Source organism: Rhopilema esculentum, chromosome 5 (assembly GCF_057945365.1).
Source record: "Rhopilema esculentum isolate cy_ngs chromosome 5, ASM5794536v1, whole genome shotgun sequence".
Lineage (NCBI taxonomy): Eukaryota > Metazoa > Cnidaria > Scyphozoa > Rhizostomeae > Rhizostomatidae > Rhopilema > Rhopilema esculentum.
In genome coordinates this window covers 3,706,126-3,721,640 of record NC_142819.1, presented here as the reverse complement: position 1 = coordinate 3,721,640, position 15,515 = coordinate 3,706,126, and the positions used below count along the sequence as shown (strand labels likewise).

General features: G+C 34.9%; 1 protein-coding gene across 1 annotated transcript; it reads right to left on the bottom strand.

Moving 5' to 3' along the window:
- Positions 1-1,148: 1,148 nt before the first annotated feature.
- LOC135689500 (dihydrolipoyllysine-residue acetyltransferase component of pyruvate dehydrogenase complex, mitochondrial) lies at positions 1,149-15,498 on the bottom strand. The gene is made up of 14 exons (XM_065206741.2): positions 15,222-15,498; positions 14,818-14,888; positions 12,069-12,292; positions 11,450-11,581; positions 10,634-10,765; positions 8,733-8,871; positions 8,048-8,085; positions 7,455-7,540; positions 5,899-6,036; positions 5,129-5,210; positions 4,343-4,423; positions 3,725-3,799; positions 2,530-2,594; positions 1,149-1,806 (listed from the first exon to the last, which is right to left on the bottom strand). Exons 1-14 carry the CDS (start codon positions 15,383-15,385, stop codon positions 1,677-1,679), a joined length of 1,557 nt encoding a protein of 518 aa, XP_065062813.2. The 5' UTR covers positions 15,386-15,498; the 3' UTR covers positions 1,149-1,676.
- Positions 15,499-15,515: the final 17 nt, after the last annotated feature.

The window sequence follows — 15,515 nt, the reverse complement described above, 5'->3', positions numbered from 1 at the left end:
ACAGTACAATACTTGACTTCTGTCTTGATTGAGGTCTTGATAAACTTGGCAAAGTGTCGAGTATTGATTGAGTTCTTGACGCAAAGTTTTTGATTGGTATTGAATTACATCCTCATGTTCTTTCAGATCATATTTGTCCTTTGAATATTGAGAAGTCACAATTTATTAATTTAAGATATCATAGTGACATGTGTACCCACCACATAAAATGAAAGGCTAAAAAGGCTGGCTGATAAGTACAAACAGGTTACTAGACTCATCTTCCCTAAAGCTAGCATCTATTAACTTTCCTAAGCGCCAGGCAATTGTGGGGCGTTTTTAATTTTGGTAAAATGTTCTGCCAATAAATAAACATATCCCCATTTGGTTCACAAATCACTTTTATTTTTTTTGCATATTCAATCTTTGCCAAAGCCAAAAAAGACGTAATAAACAACCAAGTCACGATATCTTGTTGGAAATTTTCTCTAGACCCAACAAATAAGAAGCCCTTTTTTAAAAATTTGTGGGCACTATTGCGAGAGCTATAATACACAATACTTTCAATTCACAGAGAAATTTTTGTCCCGTTTCCCAGGTTCCCAGAAAAGAAAATATTTTTTGCAGGTCTGTGCTGAAACAGTTTTTATGCAGACTTTGAAGACCTTTATGGGTAAAATTGGCATTCGTTTTCATAATGTTTCCGCTGATTTCTACTTTTCCTCGCAAAGTGTTGCAACTAAAGACATGCGGAACCGGGAAAAATTCTGACTGATACGTGGGTAAGAGACTCCAATGAAGGAAATCGGATTCTCGATCATTATTTATAACAGTCCGAGTCTGCCCTAATGATGTAAACCCCAATATAAAGTGCTGGTGTTTCAAAAATCAAGTTGTAATTAATACTTAAATCCTGCAAATTTTATTAAATCATATCTTCTTTTAAACTGTGAACTTGAAAAGTTCCCAAAAGAATAGGAAAAAACCGTTTATCCTACATTAAAGGGTCTTGCGCAAGCGGAACGCTTTGCGACTTTAATTCATAGAACCGGTCTAATATCGAAACATTTCTCAAGATAAGCATAACGTTAAGCATGGCGGTTGGTCAAGAGCCTTTAATAAGGGGTTATCCATTACAAAATTGAGAGGTACTGTAGAAAGAGTCAACATTATGTTTTGGAAAACAATTTTCAAATATTCATAACAGACATACAAATCAGTTTGCAATTACAACACTGGAACACTAAAAAAAATTTGACAGCCAGTTAGTAACTTTGAACTGAGCTTAAGATTACATAAACATTTCACGCTTTGAGGGGCAAAAGACCTTTACGATTCCAGATCAAATATACATGATAAAATAAAATGCATTTTTTCTTAGCAAACAATTTAAGCAACATTTTATCTCTTTTAGAAGAATAAACTTTGACAGTGCGAAATTCCAGCTATTTAATTTGTAGCTAACATTGGTGCTTGGTGCTCAAGATGTCGCCTTTAGACTTGCAGAAGATATATTATTTCCATATCTTACGGAAGGTTTAAGTTATCAGAGTGGAATCTTATGTCTCAAATTAGTCACAAACTAGTCACAAATTTATACTATATTTCATGAGAGTGAAAAGGGAAATAGGAATTCTTGTTTTACTTTTGATTTATCATGCAGTTGTTGCCTACGAAAAGTCGATAAAACATTTGAATTATAATAACATTGTCGATGGTTTTTCTAAATAGCTTTTAAAGTGCTGCAACCATTGCGCCCCGACAGCGCCATCAACCACTCGGTGATCGCAGCTCAACGTAACACTCATCATGTTCGCTACCTTGTACCTACCAAAAAAATATGAAAATTTAGCATTAATAAAAGCAAAAAAACAAGACTGTACTGTAACAATTTAAAAAAAGCCGAGAAAGCTAGAAAAGCAGTTTTAATGGTCTTAAACAGAGCGAATGAAAATTGTAATTTCTTTGTAAATTTTCATAAATTGTTTTGTTAAATATTCATGACTTGAAAAAGGGAGAGGAATTTCCCTTTTTCTTGATGGCTTGTTAAACAGAAGAGAAACATCAAATGTAAAATATATCTAACGAACAACTAAAGATGTCTATGACATATTTCATAATCAAAGGGGAAAACGGACAAAATACCAGGTTGAGAAAAGTGAAGGCCCGATATTTTTGGTCGAAATTAAAGAAACAAAACTTGTCAATACAGATAACCTAAACAACAGTTATCTCCCACAAACGGTCATGCCAAAACAACAGAAAAATAACTTTGTCCAAACTGCTAGTTCTGTTCTCAATTTCTATTAGGCTCCAGGCAAAGAAAAGTAATTCTGGTAGTAAAGTTACAAGGAAAATAAATATATTAAGACTAAAACGTGCAGTAGCAACTTAAAACCGTCCTGTTCTATACACTAAAAGCGAGGTTTGTTTATATCTGACAAAAAGTAAGCATCTTTAAACGAGGTTTCAATCAGACCCGAAAAAGATTTCAAGGAAGGCATCGAATATCAATATAATCATGAAAACAAAAGATAAATTATACAATACCCTTTCTCGTCACTTTCATCAGGAACCAAAGCTTTCTCTGTTGTACCAACAGCAAGAATGCAACTCTACATAGAAATGCAAGCAAAATGGAGGTAGGAAATTGCAAGACGCTTAGATTAAAAAAAGCGGCAATACAGCTAAGACCTGGCTATGTTGTTGTTGTTATAAACTTATCTTAATTCGATATAAAAAACAATAGCTAACAATATATACATAAATATACAATGTTAACTAATCAAAATCGAACATAGCTTCCAATTAGTACTTTAAAGTAATTATAGATATTAAGTTAAAGATTAATTTGCATTTACTGGCAGAAGCTGACAGGCAATACATTTGCAAATCGGTCCGTCCCATTGTTTTATTAGATTCTTAAAACTTTTCAAATTTTCTGCGGATTTCAGATCGTTGGGTAGGCCATTCCAGATCTGTGGCCCGATTGACATAAGACTTTTGGATCCAAATGTTGTTTGATTAGGTCTAACATGGGCTATGTAAATAAATACAGCTAAAAACATTGCAGATCTTTGAAAAATGAGAAGCCCTTATAGCTCTTCGGAAAAACAAAATAAAGCTCAATAAAGGATCAGTAATGGCAGCTGATATGACCACACTAAAGGCGTGACATCATTAACTTCTTGCCCATACCTCTGAGTATCAATTTATTTTTCTTTAACTTTTCATTTTTCTTTAACAGTTCTATTTGCCATTTTGAGTATCACAAGTGCTATGACATTTTAACAATACTTTTGAATAGCACTCTGCAGCATGAGCACGTGAAAAATCTTCAAAGATTCTCGTTTTACAGAGTATTATGTAGCATAGTAGCCCTTATCAATACATCTATAACTGATAATTGTTTTGCCATTCACCACAAACCAGCAAAGTTACATCCGAATATTTGAACGCTCTGTTGCTAACACGATTCATCCCAAAATTTTAAAGAGAAAAACAAAACGCACTTGAAAGTTCACGAGTGCTTTACGCTCTCCTACCCGGAACAGAGAGATAAATTCTCATAATAAAACAAACTATGTGCAGCTAGAATAGTAGGCCTATTTACAGTTCTTTTGCACAATGGCCAAGACTACTAATCTGGTAAGTGCAACCCGGAAAAGGAATTATTTCTTATAACAAACCTCAATGGAACAAGCATTTGAAAACTTTAATACACGATGTGTACCATAATACGTACCTGGGGAGGGTTTATAACTGCAGAGAAATTCTTTACTCCATACATTCCGAGATTAGAGATAGTAAACGTGCCACCCTTGAAAACAAGAATGGGAAACGATAGTTGGTAAAGATACGATACTAGAAGGGGCAATAAACCTTGTTACGCCTCCTTACTACACCTGAATGGCTAAAGCAAGCACAGATGACTTGCTTCATTCAAAAACTGTGCATATTATCCTTCAATCAAACGAAAAAATACTAAAACTGAAAATAACTTTCACTGAAAATAACTTTCAAAATTTCACTGAAATAAAATTTTGTAAAACGAGCATTAATCTTTGATGCTCGCACTTAGCCAAAAATTTAAATTATATTATAATTCTATGCCGCGAAAAGCATTGATGTACATACCATTATTTATACGAAACGACAGTGATATCATAGCAATAGTTTGTCGTATAAAATTTATTAAAAGGAACGACAAAAGGTGGTCACATGTGAGACAGATCTCTTCCATCAAAGTTGGACTGCATATCAGTGGGCTAAATTATGATATTTTGTGACATATAGCAAGACAAGTAGCAAGAATTGGTGGATAGAAATTAAGGATATGAATCAGAAACTAAATGACGCATACCACAAACTCATTAGGTTGCAGTAATTTGTTTCTAGCCTTCTCAGCCAGAGTTCTAACATCAGTGTTGATATCAACGAGTCCCTGTAATACCAGAAACAAGTGTATTAAGTTTCCAAATTACAGGAAAACAAAGAAATAGATAGACAATTAGCAACTATAACAGATTAAAAGCTGCAAATACTGTAAATCCTCGAATTACTTCCAGAAATTTGAAATACTTTTGGATTGAGGTTAATTCGAGAGTGGAGGCTTAAATGAGAGCGGGTGATTTAGCTTCATTGTCATTTTTACAAATTCAGTCTGAGAAACAAAATATTCTGCAAATCGATGTTGACAAAGAATAAATTGTGAAAATGCTTCATTTATTCAAGACTTTCATTTTCCGTTGGTAATGTGATTTATCGTAGAATACAATATTCTATTTAAAAATTGGTATTTTAGAGTGGAGGCATTTTCGAATGGGGGGGGGGCTTAAACGTGGTTGGTTAATTCATGTAATGACGATCTCCCATCTTGGTCTTCAAGATACGAAGGTATCTGCATTTCAGTTAAGCTTTAAATGTTCATTCAGATGAGGGCAACAATGAAAGTTTGTAATAAATGTGTACTAATCAACCCCAAACAATCATCCATAAAAGCAGTAGAAGCCATCATATTCAGCGCATCTGCTATCGTGTATTAATATTCAAAGGGAAAGCAGATCTTGACTTCAAGTTGAAAGTGGACGCACGGGTTGAGTGAGAGATGGCTGACAATTTGCTGAAATGCGAATGATTATAAGGATACCTTTTTATCAGCATCGAAAACAATCGGTGTGATGAGACCGTTGTCCGTGCTAACCGCAACACTGACATCGACGTTATAGTATCTAGAATCGAAGATAAGATACGCTTGAGAAATTTACGGCGACATTCATATTCAACTTTGCAGTACGTTATGGTATTGGCTTAATCGTACCTAAAAGTCTGACTGCTGTAATGATTAGTATAAATTTTGATATTCCACAGGTTCATTGTAAAAAGTGTTACTGAATACCAAAGATACTTGGAAGTAGATTAGGTTGCCAAAGCAGGTAACTATAACAGAGCTTAGGCATCAAAATTTGATATCTCTGCTAGCTTTATAAATATCCCTCATTTCTAGAATGGGTAAAAATGAGCCACTATCACTTAAACCTACAGTTATTTTTATTGCGTAACATTAAAATTAGCACAAAACCAGAGGGTTTAGCAATTTAGTGCAGTGAGGCTTTAAATATGAAGAACTGACCAGTTTTTCGCTTATTTTACCATTTCTGCTAATCACTGCAAGCCCTATCTAGAGTAACTAGAGTAAATAGAGTAACTACAAGTAACACATTTAAACGTTTAAATGTTTTCACGATAGAATTCTACTAGTAATTAGATATATGTATACTTCCACCTTGGGTGCTTAAAGGAGCACTGAAACTACCTTAAAGGGCACTGGCAGATAACTCAAAGGTTATAGTGCCCCTCATACCCCCGGTCTTTATGTCTCTGCTATAGTTTAAATGGCAAAAAAGAATTTCTGCAAACCTTCTGATAAATTCTCCCATCCAAGAGGAATTGCAATCAGGCACTTTCTTCAATGCCAATGAGGATGCCTTTATAATGAAATCATTCACTGACAGTTTGTAACTGTCCTTTGCCAATCCGTTCAGCTCTTGTCTTAATCTGAGGAAATAATTAAAGTAAAGAAAGATTTGAAGTTTCTTCCATGACAAAAATAATTCTATTATTGATATTTATGATATAATGATATTGTGATAGAAATTATTTTTTATTCCTAATTCTTTAAACACGGTTGCCTGTCAGCTAGAAGAAACTGGTTTTCTGGGGTCAACAAAAAAATTCCAAATTGAAAGGTCAAATTGAGAAATTAAAAATTGCCTGATGATCGCATTAAGCGTGAAACTCGGAGTAGCAACTTACAACTATCCTGTTCTATGCACCAAATAGCGCGTACAGCCCTGCCTATACGGTATCGAGCACTTTATGACAGCCAAGTAAACAGCAAGTTTCGTTAAAAACTAAAAGGTATACTTTTATCCTTGAAATGAATTATGTTGCTTACAGCTTCAAGCCTTTGTCAGAGTTTTTTTAAAAGCATAAAGGGGAGAAGCATTTTGTGTTCAAGTCAAGCTGTTTCCACAACTTAGCACCACGAAACCAAATTGCTTACTCCCATTATAAATGAATCGATGACAAGACGGTACGTATGTAATGAAATTTAAGTAAAAAAATATTCAGTTTGTTAATCGTATTACTATCGCTATGAAACTAAAACGATGACAAATGCGTTATAAGGTAACAAAAATTTCCTACTTTGCCTAAAAGCATTTCAATAAGTAGCATTCTCGAGTCCGAACCAACAGTTAGAAGCTTTTAAAATCAATTTCAACACTTTCTTTAAAAGACAACAAAGAGTATATTTTGCAAAAATATTTCTTCTTGAAGAGAGACTGTATCAGCCCCTGGTTCAAGAGAAAATAAGAGGTAGGTTTCCCTATTACATCCTGTCTTTTACTATATTGATATCACGTGGTTACCTATGTGTCAATATAATACAATTTTGCTGCTTTTACTATTGAACATCTTAGTTACTTTTTATGTTGACAATTGTACTTGCTCACGAAATTATCTTTCAAAGATAACATATGAAAAAAGATCGATGAGGCAAACACAAGCCATTCACTATCTCTATCTCTATCATCGTGTCTTTATCAAAAGACCCTTAAGGCAAAGTTAGGCAATATGGCATTATTTCTTGGCCTGACATATGCGCTTCTTCTATTAGCTTAACTCACTGCATTCAAGCCAAGTCTTTCCATGCAATCCTTGTGGGGACTAGAGGGCAGTCGTTCACGAAATTTCGAAGTCTTTCAAAGTCTTTCGAAGACAAGGTCAAAAGATCGGTATTTTTCACGGCAGTCCTTAGTCTGATCGTTCGGAAGGACGATCAGAACGACACACTCGAACGAGTTACACGCCAAAAACAAAGTTCTACAAAGTATAGGAACTGCATTTGATTGAATTGACCCTTCTGCTAGATATGAATTAAAAATATGATTAAGAAAGTATGGAAGACTTACTTTAATACATTATCCATGTTTACATCGATTGATAAATAGTAGTGAGGGATTGTCTGTTTTGCCTCCAGTAATCGCTTAGCTATTGTCTGCAAAAGAAAAGGGATTGGAATGAGAATTATGCAACGAGGTACGATAGCGAGGCCAAGAATAGCTCCATGTTTACATGGCTCCAAATGCAACACAACAGCAAATACTACCATTTGCAACTAACATTTGAGGAGGGTTGACGTACGAATCTGTGGCTTCCCTTACGAAGGTGAGGTCATTCGATAGACATTGGCACGTTAAATGTACGTAGCCATCAAAAAATTGGAACTTTATTTTCACGTTAATTGGTTCATTTGTCAGAATGCAAGCATTTGTTACTCAAAAACTATACACTATATTTGAAAACAAGCAGCTAATTCTTGATCAGCCGGTTGAATTCAATAAGATTTGCTAATAAATAGGGATTGTCTGGAGAGGCCCGTTAGCGTCAACAAAGAAAGTATTATACATTGGAAAAACTTTTCATAAATCAAAAAAATTTTTAAAAAATGTTATTACAAATCAAGAAAATATTCAGGTGAAAAATATTGTCGATGTTTACTGACCTTTCTCATGCTTGATAAGTCCATGTCTGCATATTGACCTGAATGGAAACACAAGATGTATAATACTCTTTGTTGACAAATAAATTGCATAATTGGATCAAACCGTTGGTAGCAGTGAATTTTACAGAGTTAGACTTTATGTTAGCAAAGAAAAGACTTTATCCAAGATAAGACTTAATGTTAGCAAAGAAAGTTAATATTAAAAAATGGAATGTTGACTGGAACGTTCAAAAGTTTGCTGTATTTTATTTTCGTTGTTTTATCAAATACAAACTTATAAAAATTGGAGTAGACGAGTAGAGAAAATCAATTCAGTTTGTATCATGTGCCTAATATTTTTCAATTCTTTATAGCACTAAGGTCCTGTCAATTCATCTCTATCTAACTTGGAAGCCACTTACCAAATTAAAGTTTTACACACAGTAGGAGAAGCTTTTTAAAACGTTGTCAAAGAGAGAAAACTTTAGAATATGAAGCTTTAATTGAAAAACGTATATGCCAAAGTAATACATAGGTGATGACTTTTCTATGCGTAATTTCAACTTCTTGACTCGTGCATAATTTGAATATCGTATGAGTTGAAGAGAAAAAGATTTTGAACATTATAACATGAGGCAAAGGTAGGTTAGATTATACATGTAGGTACATATACTCAAAACATTAGGGGGAACATATTTAACAATACCTTCTGTAACAGTGACCCTGGGAGGAGGCTGTACAGGAATTTGCGAACGAGCAGCAGCTGGCGCAGGCGCAGCCTTTGCTGTTGCGTTTTCGACGTCTGAAACAGTAATTCTGCCACCAGGTCCACTTCCACTGATTAGCTGCTTGACAAAAAGGATGCAGTAAATAAAGTAAACAATCTGTTGGTGGTACGAAAATTGAAAATGGCTTTGAAAAAACAAATATTTTAGTATACTAAAGACGTTCGTCTGACACTAGTCAGAGTATAAAACGTCAGAACATAGATCGAAAACTCCACGCTAGGAAATATATATACCCAGTTGTGGATCGAAATAGATCAGTCAGAAACGCAAGCACGTGACTGTTGAGGTTGCCCAATCAGTGCCGTTTGCCTATTGAGAATGTTACCAATGGAGTGCTCAGGTGAAAACGAACTCCTTCTGTCTACACCATAGCGGTTTTTCCGTGCTTATGTAGATAGATTCCAAAATTGCTGGAGGGGACGACGATCAGGCTTTACCAATAATCCGAAACATGTCACCATTGTAGTTTTTTGCACAATCTGGGTTTTCCAGGAAATGTTCTGACGTTTTATACTCTGAAGAGCTAATAAAGTAAAAGTTTGTAGGCTTTTATGGTAAAATAATACAAAACTCAGGCAAAGGCCTAGATCCTCTCTTTTTGGCAATAAATCATAAAAAGAATAAAAAATCAGGCTTTAAAATAAAAAAATTAAAGGCAAATAATTAAAAAGATTAAAAATGACTATAATATTTATGCATAAGAGGTACTAAAAAGCCAACAATATGGATGCAAAAACTAGCAATTACCATACGTAAGTGAAGAAAAAATAAGCATCAGTTTGAGGATTCACAGAGGAGAGGGAAAAAAGTGAATGTAAAAGAGAAAGGAGTTAAAGTAACAAGAAGTAGCAAAGATAGGTAATACGAAACAGCCATATACAAAACAAAAAGAAAATCGTCATGGGGATCATTTTGTATTTCATTACACAGACAAAAACACTAAAGCAGTATGAATAAAATATTTTGCAATTCAGATCTTTATGCTTCGACAGAGAAGTGTAGGAAAAGAGATGACCTTCTAGCCATTTTTCTAAAATAACGAAAGAGACATCTTGCACTCCATAAAATGCAAGATACCTTGGTTCACCAAAAAGAATCGTTAAAAGAATTAGAATTATTCCTGAATAACGATAATATAGTTAGCAAATAAATTTAGTACCAGAATGAATATATATTAGTTTGATTGTTAAAAACACGAAGTTTCAAGCATGTACTCGTTATCAAGTGGCTAGAAAAGAAACGAGCCGAGCAAAGAGAAGGCGAGATTCGATAAATGGAAAAGGAAGCGAGATGCGACGCAACCGAAAAAACAGAATAGGGGAACGGGATGAAAGTAAGAAAAAAGTAGGAAATAGATATAAAAAGAAATTATTGAAGGAAATTAAAATGTTTATTGAGACCATTAGGATAAAGAGTTTTTAGACTAAAAATTAAACGTTTCTCCAAAGCCCTCAGTTTGGTGGTGTCTGGTGGTGCATGCAATAAGCCAAGGATGGACAGGTCGGCAGTAGAATGATTGGAGGAGTAATTATTCCTAATTGCAATTAATTCCTCCATCAATTAAATTCATACAAGAGTGCTAAGAGAAGTGAATTCTTCTTGCATGGAATTCGTTGTAAAGAACTGTAGTGAAAAAATGAATTATAAGTCTTAGCAAGTAAAGATTTTAAGCAATATTGGTCATGTAAGAGCAGCAAAATGGAAAATTAGTTGCTTCACAAATAAAAAAGGGCTTTAAATTACTAGAAGGTATTTCTATTCCCTAACAAATAATGTTCTGAGAAATTCTTTGTACATAATAAAATAGATTTAAACTCACGCTAAGATCAAGTCCTTTTTCGGCAGCGAGCTTCTTTGCCAATGGGCTCACCATGATCCGTCCATCTGATTTAACAGGAGCTGATTTTGCATCTTTGGCTGGAGAAGGCTCTGGAGCTTTTGATGGTGGTGGCTAAAGAAATTCAGGACTACTTTAGATTTGAAAAGTTTACGAAAAAAAGCAGTTTGTCAGGCTAATACAATGCCACATCTATAGTCTGTTTACATTTCTATCATTATTCATATCAAATAAAAGAGTGATGCTGTTTGGAACAAATGTAAAAAGAAGAGAAGCATGCATTAAGAATGGTACAAAGACTTTTAGCTTGGGTCTATATTTTTCTAACTGTAATATGCAATTTCCCAATTCCTGCACATTATAGGGCAGGGACATAGGAAGCAATGATAACTTGGAAGGGCACAACTGCTGGAAGCGAAATTTCTTTTTAACAAACGGGGTTTTCATTAATTTTTGAAGTAGAAGGCGCCCTGGTTTCTATGTTTTGGTTATAGGGTTATCATTCATAAAATCCTACAATATAGCAAAACTATTACATAGTGGCACCATATTATGTCTAGAGGTGGAAAATTCTGGTAAAACAGTGGTCTCCCGCGTATGGCCTGTGGCCTCCCAAAACAAAACTCTGGCAACAGGGGTAGACATTTCTATTAAAAATTTGGTTGCCTGTTGGTTACCATGCATAACAATAAGTGGTCTCCTGCAGATAAAAACCTGATGTCCCGGGTGCTTGGAAGATCGATTGTCCACCATCGTATATCACGATAGGATTCTACTTGTAATTTGATGCATGCATACCTCCACTTTTGGTGCTTCTGGGACTGGTTCTTCCTTTTTTGGAGCGGCCTCTACTGGAGCTGCAGATGCGGGCAGGGTGTAATCTTTAAAAGCAGCAATATCAGCTTCCTCTTCAACAATTATACAGATTATCTAGTGAATAAATGTTCAAATATATACACAACGAACAAAAGAAGATAAACATAGCTTTTGAAAACTTTACAAAATGAAACTAATTTCTTTAGTAAGAAATGCATATATAATTGATCATTCATTGTTCAGGACAGTTTATATGCCATTATCTGAAAACGTATCATTGAAATCAATTCTGCATCTGTTTCCCTTTTAATTGATCCCTTTAAATTTGAACCCTTTTTTCTTTCAGGTAATGTTGTTGCATTTATATCATTCGTGCTTCAAAAACATGCATTCAGCATTGAATAGGGGAAGGGGAAGAAGTTATTTTTCAAGGAAAGAGAAAAGCTCGACATTTCTTGAAAAGTCTTGAAACTACTTTTGTCCACGATTGTAGCTGTATCTTGTTTGTTACTTTGCTAGATTTGATTTTATGTTACCTTACCGTGTTGTATCATTACCATAGCATATAAGTTGATTTTAAATAAAACTTCTAAGGACATACTTCCTTAACTGGTACATCTTTTGTGCCACCTGGAACTAAAATCTTGGCTAGGTATCCTTCCTCTGGTGTTTCCATTTCCATTGTTGCTTTGTCAGTTTCTATCATAGCCAAAACATCACCTTCATTTAGTCTTTGACCTTCTTCCTTTTCCCAGCTAACGATTGTTCCACTCTCCATTGTTGGTGAGAGGTTTGGTAAAATAACCTTCTCATGGCTAGGGAGGCCTAAAAATAAAACATTGCAACTTTTGATAATCTTTGTTCTTGCTAATTTATAACTAGTTACTTGATATCCTTTGTCACAGTCTATTCATCTAGTTCTTCCTGCATGGTTTGCAAGTTTGCTACAATTCCAGCTCAAATTCATTTTCAATAAGATTAACTTTTGATTTTCAATTTCATTTCAAGATCATTTTCAAAGAACCAAATGCAAACCTATTCTGTCTTAACTAAGCCTCACGGGTTGAGCCATCACGTTTTGACTCACTATTCTTTTTACAATTTTGTTTCTTTAACTTCTTGTCAATTCACTCTAAATAATTTTTTTAATTTTTTTTTGCGTGTGTTAACTTTAAAGTAATACTGGAGACATAATTAGTTACAAAACTTTTATCCCTTTTATAAAAATCTTGTCAATCTTGTTTTTGAAATCATTTAACGCTTTTGATGTAATGATGACATCAGGGAGACCATTCCAATAGTCTGTTCCTCTCAAGCTGGAAAACTTTTTCCTAAAAGCAGTATTGAATCTTTCCTTTTTCAACTTCTGACTGTTTCCTATTGTGTGTGATTCTGTTTCCAATGGTAGTAGAGTATCACTGTTCTCTGCATACATCTGGTTCTTGAATTTAGAGGTTTCAATGAGGTCACCTCAGGCTTTTTCGTTTGACACGAGCAATCACTTGTGATTGTGTCAGCATTCGTGCAGACCCAACCACGCACGAGTTTGATCGCTCAGGCAAAACAGCAAATTGTGAGAAATAAATGTCTCATCAATTAACACATTTCTAGTCATCTTTTGTGAACCAAGCAAGTGACATAGACAATACAAAGCCAGGTATATCAAAACACAGAAAATATAAGTAAGCTGATTCAACAATGAAAAAATGCATTTTATAATCAATTCCACAGCAAATGTTTAGGAATACCTTATGTAGTATTTGAACTATAATAACACTTAGGGCATTTTCTGGGCAGTAAAAGCATTTTTAAAAAGGTATGGAACAACAATCTGCAATCATCCGGCAATAATGTCTTTGTGACCTTCATGGATGTACATAAATTTGATAAACGAAGCACACTTAATCTATAGTCTTAGGGATTTAGTCTGTCTTGGAGTGCATTACAGATCATTGTAACAGTTCTTTTTCATTTGATGTCACCTCAAACAAAAGGGTACCTAATAACAGGAACAAATTTTTCACTATCAGAACAATCGCTCACACAAAAGAAATCACACAAGCGATGGGCCACTCACATTGGGCTAGTTCTTACAAAAAGGCATGTCACCTCTCAATTTCCTGTACACCAAATTTGGAAGTTTAAGTCCCATAAGTCTATCTGCATATTCCAAGTTCTTTGTGCCTGGCACTTGCTTTGTAGCTCTCCTCTGAACTCCCACTAACAATTGAACATCTTTCTATAAAGTGGTGATCATACTGTATTGTTACAATACTCCAGCTATGGCCTGACTATACTCTTGTACAACTGTATCAGCATATCCTCATCAAGATGCTCAAAAAATATACAAATCATTCCAAGTTAACTTTTTGCTTTGTTTACTGCTCTCTCTATTTATTTGTTAAACTTGTTAGACTTTGTTAGACTGATTATCAATATATACACCTAGATCCTTTTCACAACATGATTCTTCAACTTGTACTTGCTGATCGTTTTCATTTGTGTATTTGTTGATCATGTTCTTGTGGCAGGGATTTTGCCTTCCAAAGGCATGATCTTGCATTTGCTGGCATTAAATCTTAACTGCCAAGTTCTAGACCATTCTTCCAAATTTGACAAATCTATTTGTAGTTTCTCAACATCAACTTTTGTTTCAATCTTTAAAAAAATCTTTGGATCATCTGCATACATTTCCACCAGATTATGAACACAACCAAGAATATCATCAACATAACAAACAAATAGGACTGGTCCAAGGACACTACCTTGTGGAACTCAACTAAGTACAGGAGCCCATGAAGAGAACAATTCATTTACAATAACTCTTTGCCTCCTGTTGGTCAAGAAATCAGCAATCCAGTTGAGCATATTACCCTTTCTACATATGACTCTAATTTACTAAGTAGCTTGACATGTGGCACACTGTCAAATGCCTAAGCAAAGTCCAAAAGATAACATCTAATGAATAATCATCATATAGAATACTTGTCCAGTAGTATAAGATCTCTAAAAATGTTGCACATGACTTCTTCTTAATAAATCTTTACTGACAAACATGAAGAAATACTTTCATATGGCAGAAATAGCACAGCGTCCCTTCCAAATGATTCACTTACATAAAACTGATGTCAATGACCACTGCCTGTAATTTCCAGTTTCATACTGGCAATCTCTGGCATATCAAATCCTATTTTCTTTTGTGATGTCAACCAGTACAAATGAACAAATAATGTGACAGCAAAACATCTTTCTCCTCCAATTACAGGCTATTAAATCCAAATACCCCCATTGTATGGAAACTTCCATGCATGACATGATTCCCAAAAAATTTATTTAATTCAATTTCTTACCTTCATCGCTGTAAAGTCTGGCAGGCTGGGAAATTCTCAGAAAAGCCAATCGCTTTGCTGGTACAGCATTTCTGTAAAATTGTAGCAAAAGAAATCGGAAGGGCTCCTGAAATTTTTAGACTATAACAACAATATTCTATAAACTTAGCAAGTATAAAAGTTTATCTTGTTTCTAAGTTAATAAAATATTTTTTTTTCTTTAACATTCTTATGTAAAAAAAATTGAAGAGAGGCAAATATGGAGTAAGATAAAGATAAATGATTAGTCCTGAAATTATTATCTTCTTATTGGTTAACAGACGGTTGGGTTTTATCGTGTAGCATGTGACAATCATCTTCAGAGATATGAGGAACAAATAAATTTATCATGCATGAATTGCTTAAATGCATTTGATGTAACTTACCGGCTGCTGAAATGTACTGTTTTCCCAGTTTGGGATGTGAGCAGTCGAACAGAATAATTTGGCAAGCGATTCTGGTATCGGACCCTGCGTGTGTTGCAGGCAACCCTCGTTGCAGCTCTTGTTACAAGAGTAGCTGCTGCAGACGCTCTTTTGACTGTGTGCATCTTGAAGACGCCCCTTCAGTGCTTTTGTCCTCCTACGATGGGCCAGATGCACCTAGGCTCAACACCACAAACACCTTTTCTTTCCTTGGCTAGGCCGCGTAAAGTCATGCTCGCCTCCGTAGAGGTGGAA